General features: G+C 31.1%; 1 protein-coding gene across 6 annotated transcripts in view; it reads left to right on the top strand.

The window, feature by feature from the left end:
- ECT2 (epithelial cell transforming 2) overlaps positions 1–26,744 on the top strand; it is a 57,539-nt gene extending 30,795 nt beyond the window's left edge. For 3 of the 6 annotated variants that reach the window (XM_081067708.1, XM_081067707.1, XM_081067705.1), the window contains 11 exons: positions 1,795–1,863; positions 4,224–4,334; positions 5,000–5,096; positions 6,674–6,755; positions 10,947–11,025; positions 11,191–11,310; positions 14,296–14,434; positions 15,695–15,849; positions 21,330–21,437; positions 21,916–22,062; positions 25,149–26,502. In XM_081067708.1, the coding sequence (XP_080923834.1) occupies positions 1,795–1,863; positions 4,224–4,334; positions 5,000–5,096; positions 6,674–6,755; positions 10,947–11,025; positions 11,191–11,310; positions 14,296–14,434; positions 15,695–15,849; positions 21,330–21,437; positions 21,916–22,062; positions 25,149–25,238 (1,197 nt within the window). In that variant the 3' untranslated portion in view covers positions 25,239–26,502. Of the gene's footprint in view, positions 1–1,794; positions 1,864–4,223; positions 4,335–4,999; positions 5,097–6,673; positions 6,756–10,946; positions 11,026–11,190; positions 11,311–14,295; positions 14,435–15,694; positions 15,850–21,329; positions 21,438–21,915; positions 22,063–23,606; positions 23,863–25,148 lie in introns of all 6 variants that reach the window. The other 3 variants (XM_081067703.1, XM_081067704.1, XM_081067706.1) reach the window with 3 other exon arrangements.
- Positions 26,745–27,511: the final 767 nt, after the last annotated feature.

Below are 27,511 nucleotides of genomic sequence, written 5' to 3'. Positions count from 1 at the left end.
GTCATATTTAAAATTTTTGAAAAACTGCCAGGCTTTTTTACATCATGTTACATTCTCACTGGTAATGTGTGAGGTTCAAATGTCTCCACATTCTCACCAATATGTATCTTTTTATTTAAATAGCCATTCTATGTGTATCTCATTGTGGTTTTTATGTGCTTTTCTGTAATGATGTTGAGCATTTTTTTCATGTGCTTAGTCATTTGTATACTATCGTTAGTGCAATGTGTGCTTAGATCTATTGCCCAGTTTTTAATTGGGTTGTTTGTTGTCTTATGTAGGGTTCTCTATAAATTCCAGGTACAAGTCCTTTATCAGCCATGCGTTTTGCAGATATTCTCTCCCAGTCGGTTGTTGCTTGTCTTTTTATTTTTTAATGGTACCTGTAAAGTCCAAACGTTTTTAATTTTGATGAAGTCCAGTTTATTTTTCTTTTATGTACTGTCCTTATATGGTCATATCTAAGAAATTTTTGCCTAATCCAAAGTGTTTCCTTCAGTTGTATTGTTTTAGCTTTTACACTTAGGTCTACAGTCCATGTTGAGCTAATCTTTGGGTGAGGTGAGGGTTTAAGTTTTTATCTTTTTGTATGTGGATATCCAATTTTAAAAGTATATGTTAATGCATTAAAGTAATAATAACTCATTACATTGTAGCATAAATAACATATTCTTTATGAAAAATAACTAATTTCCAAAAAAGAAATAGTGAGAAATGTTTTACATTTTTACTGTCCAGCTTAATAGAAGACTATTTCTCATATTTACTTCTTAATTCAGTCTGTTGCAGTATCACAAATTATGTAATCTTTAGAAAACTGGAATACTTGCAAGAGAATTAGAGTGAAAAAGTCAAATAATGCCTTAGTATTGTAATGAAAATAGTTTTAATCTTGTGGATCTCACTAAGAAGGTGTGCTGGGAGGTTTGCAGATGACACTTTGAGAACCTCTGGTATAAAAGAGCTAATATATTAATTTCTACTTTTTAATGTCACTTTTAGAATTTCATTTAATGCATATCATTTCTTGGCATCTCATTTTCTCATCTGATTTGCGTTTTATTATAAAGTTTTTAAATGTCTTCTAAATTTTTACAAATATGTAATATTTTAGCATGACTATTGAGGAGATTTATAGACCAGGGCTTAGCAAACTATGGTCAATAAACCAAATCTAGCCAGGTTTGGATTTTTGTAAAGCTTTGCTTGTTTTGGTGTAGGTTTTATTGAAACACAGCCACACTCAATTGTTTATATTGTGTCTATATTGTTTATATTTGTGACTGCTTCCACACAATTGTTTATGTTGTGACTGCTTCCACTCTACAAGGGCAGAATTGAATATTGTGACAGAAACCATATGGCCTTCAAGCCTTAATATTTACCACCTAGCCCTTTCAGTAAAGTTTGTTGACCCCTATTGTAGACTACAGTTTCTAATGGCTGATGTTAAATGATATGCTTCAGCAGCAGGATTGAAAGTAGTTTCTATAATAAACAATGCCAATTCAGCTTTGTAGTTAATAAGAAAAGATGTTGAACTATCACATCATGTTGGGAAGTTAGGCTTAGTCTTATTGACTTGACACTATATTTTCTTAATTATTTTTCAAAGGTTATTTTTCTCATGTTAAAAATTAGTTAATTCCTTGTTGAGAAAGAATGTGATACTGTTTTGCACATCAAATTGAGACACTTTGTGAAGTACTTTCACAAAATCATCTTGAAAATATTAGAAGATGTTTAAGGGGTTGTCAAGTTGAGTCTTAAATGTTGTAATTTGCACTCTTTCAGGATGATCTTGAAGACCTTATTGTTAATTGGGATGAGAGCAAAAGCATTGGTGACATCTTTCTTAAATATGTAAGTATTTTATTTCTCTGTAAAGTTTTTAGATTCAAGTATCATCTCATCAAGGACTGGCAGGGAATGAAAGTCACCTGTTTTAAAAGCTTTTCAAACTTTGACAGTGTTTGTAAAATATACGATTTAACACTTTCTCAATAGCTCAAGGTCATCATTAGAAACACTAATTGTCATTCTGTGCTATAATTGTTTACTATATATCAAGTTATTTGACTTTCATAAATCGCCATAGATTAATCATTTTTTAACAATGTTCTATAAGTTTTTATTTCTCTTTCCTTAGTTGGTATCACTTTTTGCTGTCATTGTGTCTGCTCTGCATAAAAGCTCCTAATGAACTGCTTCTTTTTTGGATAAAAACCACGTAATTTAAGTTTTTCTAATAAAATCTTCTTTTCATTTTGAATGAGGTGCTGTGAATAGGATTTATGAATTTCTATCTCTTTGAATATGATTTATACGTTTCAGTGCCTTGGGTTCTGGCACATTTATTTTGTATTCTGAGGCCTTCTATTAATAATTTACATCCTTACCATATAATTTCATAGATTTTTTTTCTGGTTGGTTGAGAATTCTAGATATGCAAATTAATGTCACATATCTTTTTTTTTTACCTGTTAGTCTCCATAATTAGTCAAGACATTTTTCCTTCTCTTGTTTCCATTTTTGGGTTATAAAATTGATATTTTAATGATGGTTTGGACCCTTAATAAATAATAGCATATTCTTAGGTTCTGCATAGATCAACTCTAATTGCTATATTCTGAACTTACTGACTTTTTCAAAAATTATATAAATTTTAGGTGTACATTATAACTCAGTAACTGCAAACAATACAAAGTGATGACCCCCCCCAAAAGACTAGTTAATTATCACCATGCAATTGACCCCTTGACCCCTTTCAGCAACCCCCTAAGCCCTTCTACTCTGGCAACCACCAATCTGTTCTCAGTATCTATGAATATTTTTGCTTTTTCTTTTTGTTTGTTTGTTTTATTTTTAGATTCCACATATAAATAAACTCATTCAGTAGTTGTCTTTCTCTCTCTGACTTATTTCACTTAGCATTATGCCCTCAAGCTTCATCCGTGTTGTTGCAAATGGTCATATTTCATTTTTTATGGCAGAATAACATTCCATTACACACACACACACACACACACACACACACCACATCTTCCTTATCCATTCATCCATTGATGGACACTTAGGTTGTTTCTGTATCTCAGCTATTGTAAACAATGTTGCAGTGAACATAGGGGTGCATATATCTTTTTGAGTTAGTGTTTTCATATTCTTCAGCTACATATCCAGGAGTGATGGCAGTTCTATTAATTTTTTGAGGAATCTCCATATTGTTTTCTATAGTTGCCGCACCACTTCACAATCCCACCAATAGTGTTCAATGGTTCCCTTTTCTCCACATCCTCGCCAACACTTGTTACTTCTTGTCTTTTTGTTAATAGTCATTCTAACAGGCGTGAGGTAATTTCTCATTGTGGCTTTGGTTTGCACTTCCCTAATAATTAATACCGTTGAACATCTTTTCATATGCCTGTTGGCTATCTGTATGTCCTCTGCCCTTTTTTTAAATCCGGTTAGTTTTTTGTTGTTGAATTGTATGACTTCTGTATATATTTTGGATATTGACCCCTTATTGGATGTATCATTTGCAAATATCTTCTCACATTTAGTAGGTTGCTTTTTCATTTTGATGATGATTTCCTTCACTGTGCAGATGCCTTTTTAGTTTGATGTAGTCCTGTTTGTTTATTTTTGTTTTTGTTTTCCCTTGCCTTTGGAGTCAGATCCACAAAAACATCGCTAAGACCTATGTAAAGGAGCTTAACCTCCTGTTTTCTTCTAGGAATTTTATGGTTGTAGGTCTTACCTTCAAGTCTTTAATCCATTTTGAGTTAATTTTTATGTATTGTGTAAGTTTTGTTCTTTAGCATTTGGCTGTCCAGTTTTCCCAACACCATTTTTTGAAGAGACTCTCTCCATTGCATGTCTTGTTTCCTTTGTCGTAAATTAAATTTGTAGAAGTTTTTAATCTTGTCATGTTTATATCAATTCAATAAGCTTTAATATACTTTTGTTTCTTTCAGGGTCTTTATTTGCTTTTCAAGTTTTAGGCTGTGTGTACCATTTGAAGCATTTTGTTTAACAATTAACTCATTAGTGAGAAGTTTATAAAATAAATATCTGTATTTAACTTGAGAAGAAACTTATTTTAAACTTTTTCATTCAATTTGTCAGATTGTGACTACTGATTATTCTACTTTAAGTTTTATTCTCTAAGGGTGACATGCAGTAGAAATTAATGTTTTTCGGTTTTTTTTCTTTCTTGTACCTAGTCAAAAGATTTGGTAAAAACCTACCCTCCGTTTGTAAACTTCTTTGAAATGAGCAAGGAAACAATTATTAAATGTGAAAAACAGAAACCAAGATTTCATGCTTTTCTGAAGGTAATGTACATTCTTTCAGATAAAAATCTGAGAATAATTTCTGAAGGAGTTCATTAAAATGAAACTTGTAGAAAAAAATGTATCCATGTAAGAACACCTTAATTTTTCCTATAACTTTAGCTGTACCGGAGAGGGGCAGTGATGTTTAACTTCAGGAGACCTGACATATTAGGTAATAGGGTCCAGGAGGCAGCTAAGTGAATGAGGATGTTGTATGTGAGTTTCTTTTTTTCCCCTAAGTTATACATGTTTCAGTTCTCAAACACCTGATAATTTTCCAGGGGTATTTTGTTTTGCCTTTAATGATTATTTTCCCTTACCAGTGCCTTACTTTGTTTATCTGATGTTATCAGCATAATCAATACTTTAAAACTTTTTCTTGTGAGTTATATAGGCTTAATAGCGACTTAAGATGAATTATACAGTAGTCTGTAAAGGAACTCAACTTCTGTTTAAGATGTTAACCCTTGGCTGGCCAGGAGGTCATTTCAGGTCCTGGGAGATTATTCAGCCTCGTTAATCTGCCAGAGAACAATTGCCAGCCATCTCACCTCTCCTATTCTTATCAGGGCACTAACGATAAGGTGTAACCTAATAAATGTAGGGTATCTAATGTTTGCAGAAAACCTTATTTTTAAATTGTTGAATAAATTAATTCCTTTCAGATAAACCAGGCTAAACCAGAATGTGGACGGCAAAGCCTTGTTGAACTTCTCATCCGACCAGTCCAGAGGTTACCCAGTGTTGTGTTACTTTTGAATGGTATTTATCTGATCTGTTTTCAGACTACTTTGGATGTTTTCATGAAATTGTTTTGTTCTAAAAAACTTGAAATTCTTTTTGTTTTCATAGTTTTTTTAGATTTCAGCATTAAAGCTTATATCTTTTGCATAAAAACTATCTTTGTAGATAATCTTATTTATTGGTGCTATGAAAATTCAGTCTGGCCTAAAATATTGTATTTGTTCTGATATCAATTATATTGAGTAGTATTGTACTTTTTATCTCTCTACTGAAAGTCTTTTTGCATTTGATGGTGTGTCATTGATTCAAAATCAATTTATATCCATGTAAACATAACATTCACCCACAAAATCAAAAGACAAAAGGTGATTCATATGTCTCAAGTTATTTGGTTCTTTTCTGAATCTTAGGTTCTGTATACTTGGTCTTATGCTTACTTCTTTTCTTTTTCTTAGTGCAGAAAACTCTTGAATCGTGCATTCATTTATTTTAGAACTTAAACTACAGATGTCAGCGGAAGGGAGTTTTACAGCTGAGAGTTAATTTTTATGAATAAATTTTGCCTTCAGTAAAATCCAAGCATGTGAATATGCCTTTACATTTAGCTGCTAAAGTAGTGAATATTTTTAGGACAGTGTCAGTTTTCATATAAAAATTTAGTGTGAAAATTATGTTACAAACAGGAAACAATCTGTAATACAGCATTTTGATCCCCAAATCTTAACTACAGTAGTAGGTATAGCTGACAAGGAGGCTAATTTTGTGACTCTTTAATCTATTTTTTTCTTTAAAATATTTTGGTTAACATGTGAATTACAGTAGTAACTCAAAAGATTGACAATTTTTATTCTCTTTATCTAATGTAGTTTAGAATTACTAGTTTATAAAATGATTTCCCCAGTCTTCAAAAGCTATCTTACTTTATAGATTATAAGGAGAATATATGAACAAGGAAACTTAACTTTATAAAGCATTGTATTTTTTTTGCTTTCTTCATTATTGTTTCATTAGTACTTGTAGAAATCCATCAAATATTGTCATGACTAAAATGAACTTGATTTCTGAGCCTTTCTTCTATCATTTCACTTAAAAGATTAGGTGGGTATAGTACTACGGAACCATTAGGCGAAAGATGGCTTAGGGAACATTATGAACAACCTGGGTAAGAAGAGTCAAAGTGTGAGCATGCCATGAACCTAAGCAAAAACTTCTTTTAAGGACACCGAATGCTCTCTGTAGTCATGGGCGCAGGTATGAAGTATAACGTATATAATGATTTCTCAACTAATTGAGGACTATGTGTTTTCATTCAGCACTATGGAGAGAGTTTAAGAAATCTAGAAGTCCCCAAGCTTTACTAAAAGGGAATTGAGATAGAAATGTAAGAAAATTTGTGTTATGTATTCTGAAAGTTTAGGCAATAGTAAGAAGAGAACTCTTAAGGGAACATTGCATAAATGTTTCTTTTAAAGTAAAGGTTAGATAGTGTCTTTAAAAATTATCAGCGTATATCTATTCAGATAACATTTTTAAGTCTTAGATGGGAAAACCACTGAATTTTTGTTAATCATGGAAAAAACATTATATTATTACAGATCTTAAGAAGCATACTGGTGAAGAAAATCCTGACAAAAGCACTCTAGAAAAAGCTATTGAGTCACTAAAGGAAGTAATGACGTAAGTGCATTATGTCAATTTCTTGTTGTTCCTTGGACTTAGAATGAAATTGATAGAACAATTAGAATAAAATGGAGAGAAAAATATCAACAAATGCTGTAAAATATCTAAATTATTTTCCTAATAGTGGAGTTACACATTAAAATGATGAGAGAGAAGTATTGTAAGAATACATTAATTAATACATTTATTTCTTAAGGTATTAAACTATTTGCGTAGAGAGTAAAAATGGTTTACAAATTTGAAAACGTTATAAATTAAATAGATATTTTCTTTATATATCTCTAGTCATAGCTTGTTTTTGTCTTTATATTCATTACCCTAATGTAACTTGGGAATTTGGCCATGATAAAAAAAAAAGAAAAGGTTTATAGTACTTTTTCACTTTTAATTTTGACTTTTTGTTTCTTATTTTTTATTTTAAGAAATTAAATTGTTGAGATTGGTTGGGGATGTATTAAAAGTATAAACTCAATGAAATTGACTTGGGGAGCTTGATTGTTAAACTTGGAGACAAAGTTCTGATCAGAAATGATCAAGGTTGTATGTGATTTTTTCTAAGTTATACATTATAACTAAGTTATAAGTTATACATGTTTCAGTTCTCAAACACCTGAATAATTTTGAGATTAGTCCTTATTGTTGCTTAACAATAATTCATTACCATTTATTGTTTTCCATTGTATGGTTATACCACAATTTATTCATTTATGTGTTGGTGGGCATTTTGATTGTTTCGTTTCTGGCTATTGCAAATAAAACTGCTTTAAACGTTTGTGAAAAAAATCTTTGTATGGACACATACTTTCATTTTTCTTAATAAATACCTAGGAGTAGGAATGGCTAGGTCATGTAACTTTAAAAAATTGCCCAGCTGTTTCCAAAGTGGTTATACAATTTTGCATTCCCACCAACAGTGTATGTTGAGTACCAGTGGCTCCAGGTCCTTGCCAACTCAGTATGGTTAGTCATTTTAATTTGTGAAATTCTAATAGATGTGTAGTAATAGAACTCATTGTAGTTTTGACTTGCATTTTCCCTAATGACAAGTGATATTTAGCCTTTTTTCAGGTGCTTATTTGCCTTCATCCATCTTTTCTTTGGTGATGTGTATGTTTGAATTTTTGTCTACCTTTTTTTTTTTTTAATTTGGGTTTTCTTGTTTTGAGTTGAGAGTTCTTTATGTATTCTAGTTAAAAGGCTTGTGTCAGATATGTGAGTGTTTTCTCGTAGTTTGTGGCTTTTTTTAAAAAAAACAGTTTCTTTCAAAAATAGGGATTCTAGATTTTTATGAAATCCAATTCACCAGTTTTTTATGGGTGGTACTTTTGTAATTTTATCTAAGAAATCTTGATCTTCATCTAACCCAGGTTCACAAAGATAATCTGTTTTCTTCAAGAAGCTTTGTACTTTTAATCATCAGGTAAAAATCATTTAGGTCTAATACTCATTTTGAGTTAGTTTTTGTATAAGGCAAGGTATGGATCAATGTTCTTATTGTTGAAAAGACCAACTTTTCTCCACTGAATTGCTTTTGCACCCTTGTTGAAAATCAGCTAACTGCAAATGTGAAGGTTTTTTTCTGGATTCTCACTTCTGTATCATGGATCTGTATGTCAATGATTGCGTTAGTACCACAGTCTAGATTACTGTGCTTTGTATATTATTAACTTTTAAAATTGGGAAGTGTGAGTTTTCCGACTTTGTTCTTCCTTTTCAAGATTGTTTTGATTATTTTGGGTCTCTTGAATTTGCATTTTGCTTTTAGAATCAGCTTGTCAATTTCTGGTGGTAGGAAAGAACATTGAGGAATTACATAGGGATTTTGTTGAATTTGTATTTCAATTTGGGGAATATTGTTATCTTAATAATAACTTTTCAGATTCATGAACATTTATTTCCATATATGTGCTATTTCTTTAATTTCTCTCAACTATGTTTTGTAGTTTTCATTATGTAAATTTTATTCTTTTGTTAAACTGTTTCTGAAGTATTTTATTCTTTTGATGCTATAGTAAGTGGAAGTTCTTTTCTTAATTTCATTTTTGGATCATTCACTGCTAGTGTATAGAAAGACAATAGAATTTTATATGTTGACCTTGTCTTGTTCCCTGCAACCTAGCCGAACCTGTTTTAGTTCAAATAATTTTTTTAGAGGATGCCTTAGGATTTTCTGTAAACAAAATTATGTCATCTGCAAGTAAAGATAGTTTTACTTCTTTTCCAATTTGGATGTCTTTTATTTCATTTTCTTGCCTAATTACCTTGCTTAGAAGCTTCAGTACAATGTTGGAAGTGGTCAGAGCTAACATCTTGTCCTTGTCTTGTTATTAATTTTAGGTGAAAAGTATTCAGTCTTTCACTACTAAGTATGATGATAGCTGTGAGATTTTTGTAGATTCCCTTTATTAAATTAAGGAATTCCTTATTTATTCCTAGTTTGTTGAGTGTTTCTATTGTGAAAGGGTGTTGATTTTGTCAGATGCTTTTTCTGTGTTTTGAGGTGGTCATGTGGTTTTTGTCCTTTATTCTATTGGGATGGTGTATTATTTTAATTGATTTTTTGATGTTAACTTTGTATTTCTGGGATAAAATCTCACTTGGGCATGGTGTATAAACCTTTTTATGTTGCTAGACTTCTTTTGCTATTATTTTGTTGAGGATTTTGGTGTCCATTCATAAAGGATATTGGTCTATAGTTTCCTTGTAATGTCTTTGTCTGGCTTTGGTATCAGGCTAATACTGGTTTTATAGAAGAACTTGGTGTTTCCTCTTTTTGTATGTTTTTGCAAGAACTTGTGAAGAATTGGAAGTCATTTTGTGCTGGGCTTTTCATTGTAAGAAGTTTTATAATTACTAATTGAATTTGTCGTTATAAATCTATTCAGATTTTCTATTTCTTCTCAAGTCGTTTTTCTGTAGTGTCTTTCTAGAAATTTATTTGTTATATCTTCACTATCTAATTTGTTGACATAGTTAGTTGTTCATAGTATTTTCTTATAATCCTTTTTATTTCTGTAAGGTCAGTAGTGATGTCCCATATTTTATTCCTGATTTTAGTAATTTGAATCTTTTCCCTTTTTTTCTTGGTCATTCTAGCTAAAGTTTTGTCAATTTTGTGGATCTTTCAAAGAACCAACTTTCAGTTTTGTCAATTTTTCTCTATTTTTATATTCTCTATTTCATTAATTTCCACTCTAACATTTACGATTTCACTTTTTCTGCTTGCTTTAGATTTATTTTGCTCTCTTTTTACCCATTTTCTTAAAGTGGGCAGTTAGGTTATTGATTTGAGACCTTTTTATTATTATTATTATTATACCCACTTATAGCTATACATTTCCCTTTAAGCATTGCTTTAGTTGTATCCATAAATTTTGGTACTCTGTGTTATTGTTTTTATATATCTCAAAATATTTTCTAATTTCCCTTGTGATTTCTTCTTGACCATTGATCACTTAGGAGTGTATTGTTTAATTCCCACGTTGGTTAATTTCCAAATTTCCTTTTGTTGTTAATTTCTAATTTAATTTCATTGTTGTCAGAGAATATACTTTCAGTCATTTCAAACTTTTTGAGGCTTATTTATGGCCTGATCTGGGGACTGTTCCATATACAGTTGAAAAGAATGTGTATTTTGCTGTTGTTGGGTGGCGTACTTCCATCACTTTACTTTCAGCCTATTTATGTCTTTGAAATATTTCTCTTATAGACAATACAAATTTGGCCAGCTTGCCTTGTTTGTTTCCTGTCTCACAGGTATTGACTTTCAGTGTCTTGAGAACCCTTGCTTCTTTATATTTTGATAGCTTTTTAGTTGTTTCAGGCTGAAGGGCTGGAAGCTGTAGTCTTAGTTTTTGTTTAAATGTAATGAAACTTCATCTCATACTTAAAACTGTTAACCTGAAGATTGTACAGGTTTAATGTATTTTAGAAGAGTATAGAGATTATAGTAAAAAAATACATATAGTAAGGAGTATAGTAAAACATACTTTTCTTAAGGGTCTATGGAATTTTTTTTAATGTAGTGGAATACTTTTAGGGAATATTTTAACTAACTGATTCAGTTATCAGAAGATAGAGACTCATTGGAAGGACTTTTTTCTGACATGAAACGTTATTAATATTTGTATGTAGTTTTCATATTCCGTTGGTTTAAAAGTTTTAAAATAACCTCAATTAATTTTTCAGGCATATTAATGAGGATAAGAGAAAAACTGAAGCACAAAAGCAGATTTTTGATGTTGTTTATGAAGTAGATGGATGCCCAGTAAGTATTTGTTTTCGATGATTGCTGATTTACTTTCTTTTTCGTGTTATTTAGATTCTACGGTTAACAGAATCTTGGTACCACTTTCTTTTAAATTATATGTAATTTTTAAAAAGTTACTTGCTCCCAAGTGATCTCTTCTATTAATATTTTCAATCTATGCAGGCTAATCTTTTATCTTCTCACCGAAGCTTAATCCAACGAGTTGAAACAATTTCTCTAGGTGAGCACCCCTGTGACAGAGGAGAACAAGTAACTCTCTTTCTCTTCAATGACTGCCTAGAGGTAAAGTTGTACTTAATATAATAATATTGATGGTTTGTGTGTTGAATGTTTACAACCAAGCTATAACTGAAGTATTACATATAAATTTAAAGTAAAGTGAACTTAAATAATCACACTTTTTTGATGAGACTAATTGTTGGTTTAATACTATTAATAGAATGCTTTTAGAAAAAGGCCTAATATTAAGAAGTATGATACATTTCCATGACTTCAAATTTAAGTCAGAATTAAAATTTAGTTTATTTCAATGCAAATAAATGCTTAGGTCAAGAATTTTAGGAACTTCTTGTTTTTATGTATATTTGTAAAAGATTTACAAAATAATTATGAGTTAATTTTGAAATTTAAGGAGATTTTTCTAGCAAAGAAGAAGTTAGTATTTTGTCGAAAAGAGGGATAACTTGATTATTTAATAGTATGTATTATGAGCCCCTTAAGTCAGCAGATTTTAGAGTGAGTGAATGGTCAGTATATTAGGTGGCTCGCAGTGATTCTAGTTCTAAATTTCTCATCTGAATTAAATTTTTATCCCCTATAGTACCCCTACAGGCAAATTGAACTATGTTTCTGTGCTTTTTCAACTCTTTTTCGTTCATTCTGTTAATAGTATATTTTTAAACAACTAAACGGCCTAATGGGGATATACATGAGTACATTTTCTTTAATCTCAGAAGGTAAAACTGTTCATTTTGATAAAATGGATATTAACCAGAAGACTAATTTGACATTTCTGTTATTGGGTAACTTTCTGTTGCTTTCAGTAAAGTTATTTGATGGGTTTTTTTTTTTTTTAAGCCTATACCTCTTTTTTCCTTTTCTACTTCACTTCTTTTCTAATACTGCCCTCTTGGATCATGTGTATTATAAAATACACATGGAATTTTAGAGAGTAAGTCATGCATAGTCACCAAAAAATTCAGTTGTGTTAAATGGAGAGTTTTGTTGTGAGGTTAGTGAAAAATGCTATCTTCTTTTATTCAGTAATATCACAAACACAAAAATAAAGACTGAAAATACTGTACACAATTGATCATACCCTGAAATGAGAAAATTATAAAAAAATCATGAGACAGGCAATTCTGAACTTCTTGTCTATCCCATAATTAGAACTGTAGGCTGCTCTGCTTTTGAGAACGGGCTGGGTGGAGTCAACTGTCAATCACATTTTACCTCAATTTACATTCTCATGGGGTTTTACTGTTTATAGTTGCTCAGTACTTGTATTTATTAGCTTCTGTTACAGCTTTTTAGGTTTTTCCTGTTGAATTCCGAGGTCACCTGGCCCCATTCAATACGTTAGGTTTTCTGTACTTCCCTGCTAATCCATTCTAGTTTTTATCCCCTTAATCTTGAGAGAGTTGTGGCTAACTTAAAATTTTTGATAAATTACATCTCTTCATATTCTGTGAAGTCTGCTGTAACTGGCTCATTGACTCACCTTCCACTTTAATTCCTGCCATTGGTCATCCCTGTAGCTTCCACGTCCATTGTGTGATAATCTGGCATCTCATTTCTTTTCGCAATGATTTTTTGTTCTACTCTCTTAGCCTCCCTGTCTCAGAATCACAGTAACTGAAACAGCTCTATTTCTAACATTAAATTTGGACTTCAATATTTACAATCCCTAACTTTTATTCCTTAGCTTGTTTGTTTTAGAAAGAAAACAAACCTCTTAGCATATTCGGAATGAGGAGTATGGTAAAAGTTAGAAACATTTAAATTGGATAAAATCTATATTGGCTTCTCTTAAATATGTTACTGAAGTTAAACTAATACAGTATTTAAGAGTATATTTCCCTTTTTATATTTTATCTGTTTTGAATTTTTTACCTTGTATTAATGGTAGCATTTGTATTGTTAATACTTGTCAATTTTTTCTTTTTAAAAATGAGCCTTAAAATTATTTATTTTGCTTAACCAAATTAATTTAAAAGTATATTCAAATATTGCAGTGGAAATCATTATTTAAAGAGTCTGGCACTTATTTTCACTATATTAATGCAAGTAAACTTTAATATTTGATATGTAACAGATCTGTGTCATATTCTGTCTCAATATGAATATGGCACTGACTGCCTTTTGATTTTTTTCTAATTAGCCAACACAAGGTAATATACTTTTTAGCCATACTTTCTCATATTTATGATGGTGATCAGTCAATCTCAATTCATTGAGTAACTTAATCTAACGCATTTTATGTGAATGTCTTTCAGCTGATGATTATAACCTCAAAAGAAATATTCTTTCAAAAAGGCAAAATAACATAGTAGACTTTCATGGAAATGAAAACAATAAATTTAGAGAGCTTATAAAATTTGCAGAATCATGAATCACATAATGCACTTGATTTTGCTCCTGGCTATTTGAGTGTTACTTTACCTATCTCTTCCTTTTGCATGAATCCCCAGCTTAGATAAAGTTATGTCTTAACACAGCACCTTGAGTTTAAAATTTGTATCATTTGTTTAATGTGTTGTTTAATTTTCCTCTTTCTCAGTAGTATGAAAATATGAGAGGCAGAACCATTTCTGTGTTATTCACTCCTTTATTCTCAGAATCTGAGATAATTGTGAATTCTGCTCTTAAACTGATATCAATTATCTTTTGAACCCAAGACAGAGATTCCGGAGCAACAACTATTCCCCCTTCCTGAACTCAAGAAGATTCCTCGGGTTTTTGATCCTATTACTTCTCACAATGCTTCTAAGTTCTTTCACACCTCTGGGATCTTTTGCAAAGATCTGGTGCCTTGGCCTGTGTTCCTGACTGTTGAGCTCTTCTCACATAAACATGAACATTTCTGCTGCACAAGTACATGTATGCATTTGTCATGTAGTAACTGCTTATCACATATTCTGGAATAGGAGACTAATAGATGAGCTGCATACAGATTTATGTGATTAGTGCCATTTTATTTTTAACTGTTTGGTCTTTGTTTTTATTCATATGACTTATAATGACGTTTTCTTTCCCCCCTATAATCAGATAGCAAGAAAACGACATAAAGTTATTGGCACTTTTAGGAGTCCTCCTGGCCATACTCGACCTCCAGCTTCTCTTAAGCATATTCATCTCATGCCTCTCTCTCAAATTAAGAAGGTGCTGGATATAAGAGAGACAGAAGGTATGCTCATTGGGTAAACTTGGTTAAATAAAAACGGTTTATATTCATTGTAGGTTTGAATCACTCCCTTGTATTTTACTTTTAACTGGTAAATTATCTTTAAATATAGTTCTTATACTTCTGTCCCACCTATCTCTAGGAACTGGCTTGATTTTCGATTTTTTTCAAATGCAAGTGCTATCTCAGTCTGTGGAATATCTTCATCCCTTAAATGGTGACATGTCTAAATAATGCCCTAACCTAGCCTGTTCCCACACCAAAACTTTTTATTTCTTCAGAATCCAAAAGAAATCACCAGTCTATTACCTGTGCTCCACATCTTATACCTTCCGTGTTGCCAATGACTGTATTATTAAGGATACATTTAGGATATAGCCAGGAATAGACGTGCATGAATAAATGCACCCAAAGTAACTATAGTACACTTGACATGGAGTTAAATGTGTATTAAGGAGAACTTGTACTCTCAACTTTGGTAGTTTTAGGGAGGGTTGTCTGAAGGCCTGAAATTGCCAAAAGTTTGTACCTACCCAAAACAGTATCATCTATTTAACTGGCACCTAGTGATGTGTCTGCACGGCTGTATTTTGGATGTTGGGCATATATTTTTACAGTGTAGGCTGGTTTCATTACTGATCCCATCCTCTAATGATGGAAGGCTTTGAGTTAATAGAAACAATTAAAGAAAACATGAACATAAACTTACATTGATACCTTTACTCGGTTGTCAAAGTCTGGATTTATTAAGGGTTATGCAGTGCATTTAATTTAAATCATTTTCATATTTTTGGATTATAATAATGGAAGATTTCATTGTTTAAAATAGGTTCTGTTTTAACATCTTGGTCACAAAACACTTCGTAATAATTTTCATGCTTGGACATTTTATTTCTTTGAACTTGATTTAAGTAGGTTGAGTTCTAATGACATTTTATTTTAAAACTCAAATTCTAGAATTCTAAGAAATACAAACTAATTTTTTAAAAAACTCCATCATATAAAATAATAAATGTCATGGAAAATGCTGTTTACTTAATGTCAAATTATTGTTGATTCCTATATGGTGCTTATTATTATAAGTCTTTCTCATGTTTCAGTGTAATAACTGTGATGCTCTTTTGTTCAATTAAAAATAGAAGGGACGGGAAGGGTGGAAAAGAGGTAATTTCATTGGAATTTTGTTGGTCCGGGGGAATTAAACTTGCATAAATCTATTATTTTCCAAGAAGTAACACTTAATGTTTATGATTCTGTAACTAGATTGCCATAATGCTTTTGCCTTGCTTGTGAGGCCACCAACAGAGCAGGCAAATGTGCTGCTCAGTTTCCAGATGACATCAGAGGAACTTCCAAAAGAAAACTGGCTAAAGATGCTATGTCGACATGTCGCCAACACCATTTGTAAAGCGGATGCTGTAAGTTCTCTATCCACAATTATAATGAAAAGTTAAACTCCATGGTAATGAATTTAGGCTGAACCTATGCATTTCTAATAACTTGTTAATTATGAATATAGGATAATTTTCATTTTTTGTGTATTGAGGAAAGCTGGTTTAAAAGTTCTTTTGGAAAATAATTTTTAAAACTATAGACACATGAAACATTTTTTTGAATTTCTAGTTTGTACGAAGGCCCCTCAAAGCCCTATAGCTCCTATGGCTCTGATTTAGTGGGACTTTTGGGACTTGTTATAAGGTACCCTGTGATTTTCATTATGCTGTTTGACCTGGCTGTTTATAAAATAGAGGGTATTGTGTTCTGTGGTTCTTTTATCTAACTGAAAGCAATAGGTGAGTTATATATAGCAAGTTGTTTTTCCTATCAGGCAAGCAGCCAATTCAGTTTTCTTGGTCCAACCTCTTAAAATCAAATACTATTATGAATGTATAATTATCTTTATCATATACAGATTAAAATGAAGGTATGTGAGAAAATCAAATTATCAAAGTTAAATGATTCACCAGAAATTAGGGAGCCTGTAATAACTCTTGAATGAAATATAGGTCCTTTAAAAGCTAATTTGATTTATTCATCACATATGGGGGAGACGTGTGATAGAGCCCTTCATCTTTTCCCAAGTGCCGTAGAGGAGAATGTATTAATAGATACCCCTTTTCAATGCAGTACTACTGTAACTGAGATTCCTGTAACAGTGAAATGTTTATTTTATACTTAAGTCTTCCCTTGAAAGACATTGAGGTATAATTATTGTGGTTTATAAAGTAGATAATACTTGATTAAAACCCCCTACCTAAGTGTTTAGGACAATTAACAGACTTTTTGATTTGTTTGCTTTTTAAAATTTCTGTGGGCCCAAAATATGGTGTTATATAAATAAAGGATTATTCCACAAGAATGGTCATAGTCATAAAGGTGATAGTCATAAAATAGAATGCTGGCTAGAAAAATGATGGAGACAGTTTTGTTATAAAGCTTACAAAACTGCTCATTATAAGGAAGAATTTTTTTTCATAGTTTTAGGTATCCATGTATAAAATACGATTGCCTATTTTAATATAGAGATTGCCAATTTTAGAAATTGGTCCTACATTTATCATGATGTTAGACTAGGGGGCTTATGCAGTCCTTTCCACACATTTATAACCATAGTACTAAAGCATAAACAGTTAATGGAAAAATCTCCTTAAAATACAATGTATTGAATTACTTAGCCACAAGGTGGCTAATAATCCTAGAACTCAAATATAAATAACTAATGAAAAAATTTCATAAAGTAAAATTAGCCACAAGATGGCAGCAAACATTTAACTATGTCCTGATTTACACTTAAACCACAAAATTTTTTCAAGTGTGAAATTTTGTTACTAAGAAATATGTTTGTAAATTCACATATTCAGTGACTCCCGTTGAGTTCTTTCCTGAATTTAAAATATTGTGCACAGTAAAGTTTTTTAAAAGCCCCAAGTCATTATCTTATCATTTGAGAACATTTGCCATGTTGAAGAGGTCTTTCTAAATATATATGTGTACAACACAAAAGGTAAAAAGATATAAAAATCTCTGATTCAGTAGTTTTTGTCCTCCTGTTGTATATATTTTTTGGTGCCCTAAATAATGGGAGCTTAAATAATTAAGCATAACATGAGTATAACTATTTTTTCTACACAATTTCATGTGTCATGCCCATTTATATATGACTTAAGAATTAAAATTTTCAGTCTGAAAGGAAACTTAATCTGATACTATTTTATATGTGAAACTAAGGCCAAGAGCATAAAGCTAACATTTTGAACCCAGGTATCTTTATTCTTGGTTAAACCTTCTTGATAGTTTTTCTCCTCATAGACATTATGTCCCATATTCTCTTATTTCAGAATTTAAAGATTAAAGTTTTAATCAGTTGAAAAACTTTCTTCCAGAATACTTATGTACTTTTGGTCTCTTGCCAACATTTAACCTTTAATTGTGTGGTCTATACTCTTAAGGCTCGTGAATCACCTGAGGTCAGATGGTAGGTTTGCTGAAGCTACAGATTTCTAAAGTCTAACATCAAAAGTATAATTTTATTAACAATTGAATTTCAGCAATGTTATCACTCTCCATTCCCCATTTTGAATAGTTTAGAAGTAACTTGATAGTTAAATGTTCTATGCTGCACTTCAGTACTTTTACCACTAAGTCTTTATACGACTTTAAAAATCAAACTAATTCTGCATCTTGATGAAATCATCACTGGCTACTTAATTCATAGTTTTTAAACTTATAACTAGAATTTCTAACTAGTTAGAAAGAAGAATAGACCAAAGATAGAGCATATAGAAGAATAATTTGTGTTCCTAAGCTAATAATATTTATAATGGAGTCAATATGATTTCTGTTTAAAATTATAATTATTATGCTGGCTGTTGGCCGTACGTGATTAAGTTGTTAATATAAATGTCTGTTATTGGTACCACTTAAATTTGGCCATATCAGAAGATCTGTTACAAACATGGTTACAGTGTTTGACAAAATCACTGAGGCGCAGGCTCAGGGAGGGGACACAATGATGTTAGATATTTTTTCTTTCAGATATGTGAGTTTGAGGACTAGTGGAAGAGAACTTAGGGAAAGAGGTCTGATAATTTACATGTAGTTGAGCTTATTGGTTTAAGATGTCGGGAGTGCTAGAAAATTTCCTGTGAATTAACACCCAGCAGTAGGCCTCTAAAACTGTAGCTGAGGTACAGTTTCTTTTGAAATTAATACTATGTATCACAGTGGGAGAAATTGATTACTACTTTATAATCTTAAACTCAGCAGATCTGTCTTTAGAACTAGTCTTAGGTATACATTTGGGGCTGATTGAAGAACTCTTTCCCAAGCTTCTTTAATGCTTGAGATATGTGGACTAAGGCATAAAATGTTTTTAGAATTATGATAGTATTATTAAAATGAGTTATGTTACAAAATTCATTTTTATTTTAGAAACTTAGAAGAATAGATTAGAAAGCAGTAAGATTTTTCAGCGGAGAATGGGAACTATTGAGAAAAAAGAGTAACAGAAAAAAGCCTAGGAGTACTGAAGATAAGTTTCCCCTACTTGGCACTTTTGTCTGTGATTTGCTTGAATTTACCTTCCTCTATGCAGAGAGCTAAAGGAAGTTCATCTCTTTACATCTCAGCAACAGCTATATTTTCTGTTCAGAGCCTTTTAGAAATGTAAAATACGTTATATCTATTTCCCCCACACCAAATCAGAAGCGATTTATTTGTTCGTAGAGAGAAAACATGAAGCCATCTGCTTCCTTTAGTTCATAGGTGGTTAATAGTTAAGATAGCAATAAGAAAGATGGAGAATCTGTTTCCTTTATCAGCAATTGCTTTAAATTTCAGGGGCCTTCATTATAAAAAGCATTTTACAAAAATTAAACAACTTGGTATTTTGCTTCTCTAAATATACATTAATGGCTTGCATCTGAATATTCAAGGAGTAAAGTTACCGATATTTAGTTTTATATTCATGCTGTGATCTTTATTCTCTAATTTAGATTGAAAAATAATTGCACATAAGAAAAAAATAGATAAAAGTATACTGCAGTAAAATATATGCACCTATCCCACTAGTCTTTTCAGCAGTGCAACTTTTATGATTATCTTTCCAGAAATACAAGCATAGGTGTGAGCTTTTCTTGTTAGATTTATTCCTCAGTAATTTTCTCTTTATGATAGTATTATAAATGATACACTTTAGCTGTTTAAGTTATTTTGTATGTAGCTGAATTTTTGATGTACATCTGTATTAATTTCGTAACGGATCATTTTTATTAAAGTAATTCTTTTACTGTTTCCAATTGTTTCCCACCTAATTCTATTGGATTTTCAGCTTTCAGTTTTTAAAAAAATGTAAGTTGACCAATTCAGAGTGAGCATTAGGAGTTTAGTTAAGTAGCCAAATAAAATGTAAATACCTACATATCAATAGTTTTCTTCTTTGCCTGCAGTAACCAAGTAAAAATTGTTATAAATGAAGACCCCCATTCCCAATAAAATTTGGTACAAATTTAATTTTAGTATTAATCTAGGTATAGCCTTATAAGGAACAAATGAAACCTATTTTAAGAAAACTACAATACTGTCCGGAGAGACCTGTGATGTTCCTGAATAAGAATGCTAACTGTCTATAAAGATGTCAATTCATTGAAGTCCTTATAAAATCCTATAGGGATTTTCTGGAATTCGACAGAATGATTCCAAAGATGATTTTTTTTAAAAATTAACGTTTATTGGGGTGACTGGTTAGTAAAATTACATAGGTTTCAAGTGTACAATTCTGTAATACGTCATCTATATATCATATTGTGTAATTACCACCCAGAGTCAGTTCTCCTTCGATCACTGTATATTTGACCCCCTTTAAAAAGACGATTTTTAAAGAAAAAGCAATAATAAGAAAATTTGATTACAGTAGCTTTGTAGTGAATTTTGAAACTAAGAAGTTTGACACTGCCAACTTTGTTCTTTTTTAAGATTATTTTTGCTATTTAGGATTCCTTGACAATCCATGTGAATTTTGGAATGAATTTTTCTTTTTCTGAGAAAAAAAAAAACAACATTGGGAATTTGGTAGGGATTTCATTGAATATGTAGATTGCTTTGGGTCGTATTAACTTCTTAACAATATTAAATCTTCCAGTTCATAAACACAGGATGTATTATTTCCATTCATTTGTGTATTCTTTAATTTCAGCAGCATAACATATTGTAGTTTACAGTGTGTAAGGCTTTCATCCCCTTGGTTAAGTTTATTCCTAAGTATTATTTTATCATTTTTCATGCTATTATAATAGTTTCTTTCCTAACAACAAGAAAGTGGAATAAGTGTTCAAAAATAGTAGAATGAGAAAATTAATTCCAGTATAATCAGAAGACATTTCTATAAGCTGTTCATTAAGAGTAATTCCTGAGTATTTAATGACATGAAAAAATGCCCATAGCATACCACTAATTGAAAAACATAACATATAGAATTGAATAGTATGACTCCAATTTTGTTAAAATAAAATATTTTTTGCATGTAAGAAAATATCTTTTAGGAATATACCAGAATGTAAATAGCAAATAATAGAGTTTGTGGGTGATTTTATCTAAACATTTTCTTCTAAATTTCTTACAGTGGTATGCTTTAAAAAAAAATTATATTATTTTTAAAAGATACTGATGGTTATAAATATTTGTTACCTGATTAGAATTAGATAAACAACTATTGTCGTTTAGTAAATGGATCAAGTGGAAAAGAGAGGGTCTGGAAGAAACGCATCAAAAATCTTGAGTAACTTCATTTATATATACTCCCCTGTGTATACAAGTGCATAAAGGCTTCATTTTAGCAACACTTGTGTGTTTTTTTTTCCAGTGTATTTTAAAATAATAAAAATGTTTATTTTTTCGACAGGAAAATCTTATTTACATTGCTGATCCAGAATCCTTTGAAGTAAATACAAAAGATATGGACAGTACATTGAGTAGAGCATCTAGAGCAATAAAAAAGACTTCAAAAAAGGTGAGTCTTAGTGAAGTTATTATTTAACATATCTCCAAAAAGTACTTTTCAGGGTGTATAAAAATAATACTGCCATAAACACCAGTGTAAAGATAGTTTATAAAACAACTTTGATGATTCAAATGAACTTCACTTTTTTAATAAAGAAATTGAGGTTCAAATGGCTATGGATTAAAGATGTCATAACTAAATTTTAGTGGAATTAGACAAAACCCTGGGTTTTATATCAATTAGTCTATGGTAACATTCGTTTCATTATATGTCGTTTCACTTAAAGGTCACAGAACCTATTGATGTTAAGTGAGGACTTATTGTACTACATTTTCTCACTGCTTTATCCAAAGCAATTCCAATTTTGTCATACACTATTTGTACAAAAACTTTTGATGTGTATTTGGCTTTGTTTATGAATAATTGTTTTTATCAGTTGTATTAAGTTTATGTAGATTTACTTAATTGTAACTCTTTTTCAATCTAGGTTACAAGAGCATTTTCTTTTTCCAAAACTCCAAAAAGAGTTCTACGAAGGGCTCTTATGACATCCCAAAGTTCAGGGGAGGGAAGAAGTCCTTCCAGCAATGACAAGCATGTAGTGAGTCGTCTGTCTAGCACATCATCATTAGCAGTAAGTGACTTTGATTTAATGAGCTAAATGACTTACTCATATCTGTGGAGTTGGTATGGAATTTAACGTTTAAAGATGAAAAATCTTAATACCACCATTTAAAAAAACAGGTCTCTAAACTTATAACTTGTTTTATTGGGTAAATTACCTTTTTGTAAAGGTAACTGAGAAAACCTCACTTCATGAACTAGAGATAGACGTACTTAATATGTATTTGATAGGAAATTTTATTGGGATTGAGATATATTCTAAAATCTGTAAGAAAAGAAACATGTTTCAATCTGGCCTATCACTATTAACATAAATAGTGACGGTTCATTTATACAGATGGTTTCCAGTAATATAACAGAAACTGAGTTTTATTCCTTTTACTATTTCTGTAATAAGTAGAATATAATATCTGAAGCTGAACTGTAAAGGATGATGTGGGTTCTACATTTATGTGTATATTTTTAAATGTTTTCTGAACAATTCATATTACCAATGGTGTCAGAATATTAGACATTTAATTAATATTAAGGACATTTCTAACATTTATTACTGTCACTAAGTGTTGTATCTGTATCTGTATATGAGTGCTGTATCTGTTCTGTGTAAAATTATTTTTAACCTAAGCTAAGGCTAAGAAAAGCAAGTGACTGTCATTTAGTTGTTTGTCCATCATCAAGTTTCTTATTCTCTTATCCCCAGTTTGGCACATGAGAGAAAAGAGATGAATAGTACTTGCCCTATACTGTTATTGTAAGGACTAAATACACACACGCGCACACACACACACACAATATATTGTGATTATATAGTGCGAGGCAGTTTGAGTAGTGGTTAAGAGCATGAACTCTGAAATTCACATGTTCAAATCCTGGCTCTCCTGCTTACTAGCTGTATGACTTTGGGCGAGTTATTAAAGATCTCTGTTTTACCATCTGTAAAATGAATCCGAGGTAATAGTTGCTAAGGGTTAAATATGTTAATTCATGCAATGCGCTTTGAACAGTTCCCTAGCATGTAGTGAGTGCTTTAGTGTTTTATAAGTGGTTACCTTTTAGTATATAAAATTTAGGCAGATATGGCACAGTAAGCTCAATAACTATTTTTTTAAGCTAGTTAAGTCTTTAGTTAATACACCAAAGAGTTACAGCTAAATCTATGAGTATGTTTATACAGATACTTGATCAAGGTTAACCTTCCAATGAGAGAGAAGTTGTATTTAGCTGAAAATATAAATATATGCAAAGAAATTTGGTCAATGAAAAAATATATTCAAACTGACAAAATACAGTAAACATTTCTTTATTAAAATCAGATTATAAGCTTTCTGAAGGCCAAAGTACTATCCCTTGTTTATTTTCTGCATCTGTAGTAACTATTATAAACATTACTGGTTTTCAAATTAAGGTACTTGTATTTTATAGAAATAGTTTAGAAAATTAATTTATATTATTTATGGTTTGTCACTTTTATGTAGACAATATAAATAAGAAGTACCTAAAATATCTTTCAGACATTCATGTCCTCTTCTCCATTGCTTATTTCTGTTCTAACAGATTGTCCATTCTGTTTCCACAAGCAATATAATTGGATTTACTAAGCATGTTTATGTTCAGCGTTCAAACTCTACTGGTGGGCGCTCTCAAAACGCCTGGTTTCGATCTATACGTCATTCTAGTTTTTCAGAGATACTAGAAGGAAATACTTATTTTTCAAATTTCAAAAAAAGTTCTATCCAAGTCATCTTTGACATTTGTGAAGAATTAGGAGATATGCCAACCAGTAATGGAAACCAGCCTCGTGAAGTTTAATGTGAGCTTATTAGCTATTTGAAATTTGTATTTATGAAAAAAGAAAGTATTCTTTCTCCACAGAATTACTTTTTAGGTGGGTGGGGACTTTTGAAGTCACAATTTCATAACTGCTTTGAATTTATAACAATTTAGGATTAATAGAATTTCTTTGCATATTGGCACATAAAAATATTTTTGCAATGTAATGTTGAAGTCCAGGAAAAAAATCAATACTGTTAGACATTTTCTTATTTATGAAAGTGGTAATTTTAAAGAATAATAATTGTGCAAAGTGGATTCATATTTCAAATCTGATTCTTAATTTTAGATTTATGGCATTTTAATAAAATTTATGCTTTCAGTATATCAAATCAAAAATTTCACTTGAGGAAATGTAAGTTTTTTTTAGTATCTATTTAAATCATCCTTTGGTTATTGCTTGAGTGGTAATAGTTTACCAACACAGCTCTTTAAACACTATGTATTGCTACCTTGTAGATGAGAACTTATAGCCAGCTACCTTTTGGCTTTAAGTTTAGTTACACATAGCCATTTATGTATGTTAAAATAAAACAGTAGTTTTTTTTATACTTCGTTTTGATTTATACCCACTCTTGGGCTTTTGATATTGTTGTGCATTGCTTCTTCATTGTTGATAAAAATTCTGATAATATTTAACTTTGATCTCTGAAATGATAAGTTTAGACAGTTTAGTAACTTAGTAATCTCTATTATCAGATGTATGGCTGTTTTGCTCAATTTTGATACGGAGGAAAATTATACACACACACAAATACACATATACATACATACATTAGGTTGTATACCTAATACAGATCTCCTTAAGAGTGTATGGCTTTTAATTTGAGAAAATTATTCCCATGAAGTATATTCTCCTCTTAATTCTGCCTTATGATTAAGTTAAGAAGAAACCACTAGGGTTTGTCTTTTTACTTCAAAATTTGTTTACTATTTTATAACTTTTTTATAACCTGAAACACTGAATCATTACTATCTCACAGAAGTACCACTACTAACAGTGAGCCCACTTGTATTCCAATGAGTTGATATATAGTTAACTAGTCTATTAATTTGTTTTGTATTCAGAATGATGAAATAGTTTTGTTTTTTCCTACCCTTAATTTTAAGTTATTTATTTAAAGAGTTTAGGATTTTCACATGTCTTTTAATTACTTGTTATGGTAATATGCAAGCCATAAAACTGATATGTATGATGCTAAACTATATGTTACAGTTTTTTAAAAGAAAAATTTTAAATATAAAATATCTGTCTTGTCTTTACAGGGTATTCCATCTCCCTCCCTTGTTAGCCTTCCTTCCTTCTTCGAAAGGAGAAGCCATACCTTAAGTAGATCTACAACTCATTTGATATGAAACTTAAAAAAATAAAAAGTCTTATTTTATGGAAACTTAAGAACACCTCATAGTCAACTACGAAACTGACTTTTAAATGGTACTTGTCCTTAGCACTTGGTGAAAGCTGGAAAGAAGATAGGTAACACTAAACTATTTGATTTTTTTTTTCTTGAAAGAGTAAACTTAACTTCTAACATTTTTCAAGTTAATTCATGTAAAAAAATTGTATTGATTTTGATGTAATTTTTCTCTTTGCTTAAATCCTTCATTTGAAGACCGTAACTTAAATTATTCATGATATTGGTAGCTTTGCAACACGATACAGCAAATAAATTTTATTGGTGGATGCCAAATACTGCTGTGAATTATTTTGTATAGTGTCCATGAATGAATTTTGGAAATACATATTTGTGTATCTCAATTTGTGCAGAAATTGATAACATAATACTTAACTATATAAAAATCTGCATAGATTTCTGATTAAAGAGTGGGGTCTTGTTTCACATGTGGTGTTTGAAGTAGTTACTTAACTGCTGCTTTTGCAGTTTATTTTATTCTCAAGTATTTTGAAGATCTAGCGTGTGGATTTAAAAAGATTTGCCCTTATTAAAAAGAATAACAGTTAAAGGAGATTGTTTCAGAATTGAGATAAGGACAGACAGATTAAAAAATAATGTATATTTTGCACAAACATGATATTGGTTTATACTTATAGCTGCTTCAGAGACATATACTTATGGTGATTTTTGCCACTAACACATCTAATTTAGTTTGATAGTGTGTGGAATTTTATTTTGGAGGATAACCATGGGGAAATTATGGTAAAGATTGTCCCTTTATGAAATAACTCTAAAGTTGGTATCAGTTTTGCTAATCTGCTGTAAAATACATAGATATGTGTATGGTCAACTTTTTATTGTGGTACCATAATTAAATGTAAAATTGAAATACATTTATTTGCTGTTGTAAAATATTTTCCAATCTTTGGTGTTATCTTTCACAGTAGTTTTTTAAAAAAATTTTTATAGTCAGTAATGCAAAATAATCAAATTCCTATGGATATATGCATTTTTATTTCCTACCTGTTTAGGGAGTACTGCAAACATTACATTGTCATTTAACAATTTTCCGTTATCTGCTTTAATAGTTTAACTGACTATATAGATTTTTTTCTATACCATGTATGTATCTCTTTTAAATAGTAAATGACCCTTTACTGCTATATTTTAAAAGCAGTTGAATTAGTAAGAACTTTGTAAATAAATACTTAAAACCTGAGTATATTTTGTTTCATGTGTTAAACAATTCCTTTAGACAAATTTTTATAGGCCAGTATGAATGCCTGCATTAGTCTCTGCTTTGTTGTGTATTTGCTTGCATATTTATTTGCTTATTCCTTTGTCTTGATATTTTTGAGCATCATGTATACTGGGCTTATATATAGGATAGGATTTTAATCTGGAATCTACTTTGCAGAGTGGGGGTAGTGGATCCTATGATAGTTATAAAATTTTGTTTATGTGCAGGTATGTGTTTCTTTTTTTATTTCAGGTGTACAAAACAATGCAAAGTAGACATTTCACCCCTCACAAAGTGATAACCCTCGCTCCTAATCTGCTGCCCCTCTGGCATCGTATGTAGCTGTTACAATTCCATTGACTCTCTTCCCTATATTGTACTCCATGTCCCGTGACTATATGTATATTAAATTATAGTTGACACACAATATTATTCAGCTTCAGGTATACAGTGCAGTGGTCAGGCATCTACACCGTCCATGAAGTGGTCTCCCTAATAAGACATGTGCCCATATGACACCCTGCAAAATCTTTACAACATTATTGATCATTTTCCCCAAACTGTCTTTCATATCCCCAGGGCAATCTTGTGGTTACCCATGTATGCTGTCTAATCCCCCTTCCCATTTGCCCTCATTCCACCCTCCTTCTTTCTAGCAACCCTCAGTTTTTCCTCTATATCTCTGAGACTATTTCTGTGTACTTTGCTCATTGATTCAATTCTTTAGATTCCACATGTAAGTGAAATCATATGGTATTTGTTTGACTAATTTATTTCATGTAGCATAATGTTCTCTAGGTCCATCCATATCGTTGCAAATAGTAAGATTTCATTCTTTGTTTTTCTGGCAGAAAGTACACCGTTTTTATCATTTTGTTGGGAATGGAGCGGTGATTCTCTCAAAGTGTGGGGTTTCTAGGGAGAGGAAATAACATGAGATAAGGCATGAAATTGGAAACATATTGGATCTACACAGATAAATTATTATATTA

Source organism: Rhinolophus hipposideros (genome assembly GCF_964194185.1).
Source record: "Rhinolophus hipposideros genome assembly, chromosome: 2".
Classification (NCBI taxonomy): domain Eukaryota; kingdom Metazoa; phylum Chordata; class Mammalia; order Chiroptera; family Rhinolophidae; genus Rhinolophus; species Rhinolophus hipposideros.
The sequence above is the reverse complement of the archived record's forward strand: the minus strand, read 5'-3'. Positions and strand labels throughout refer to the sequence as shown.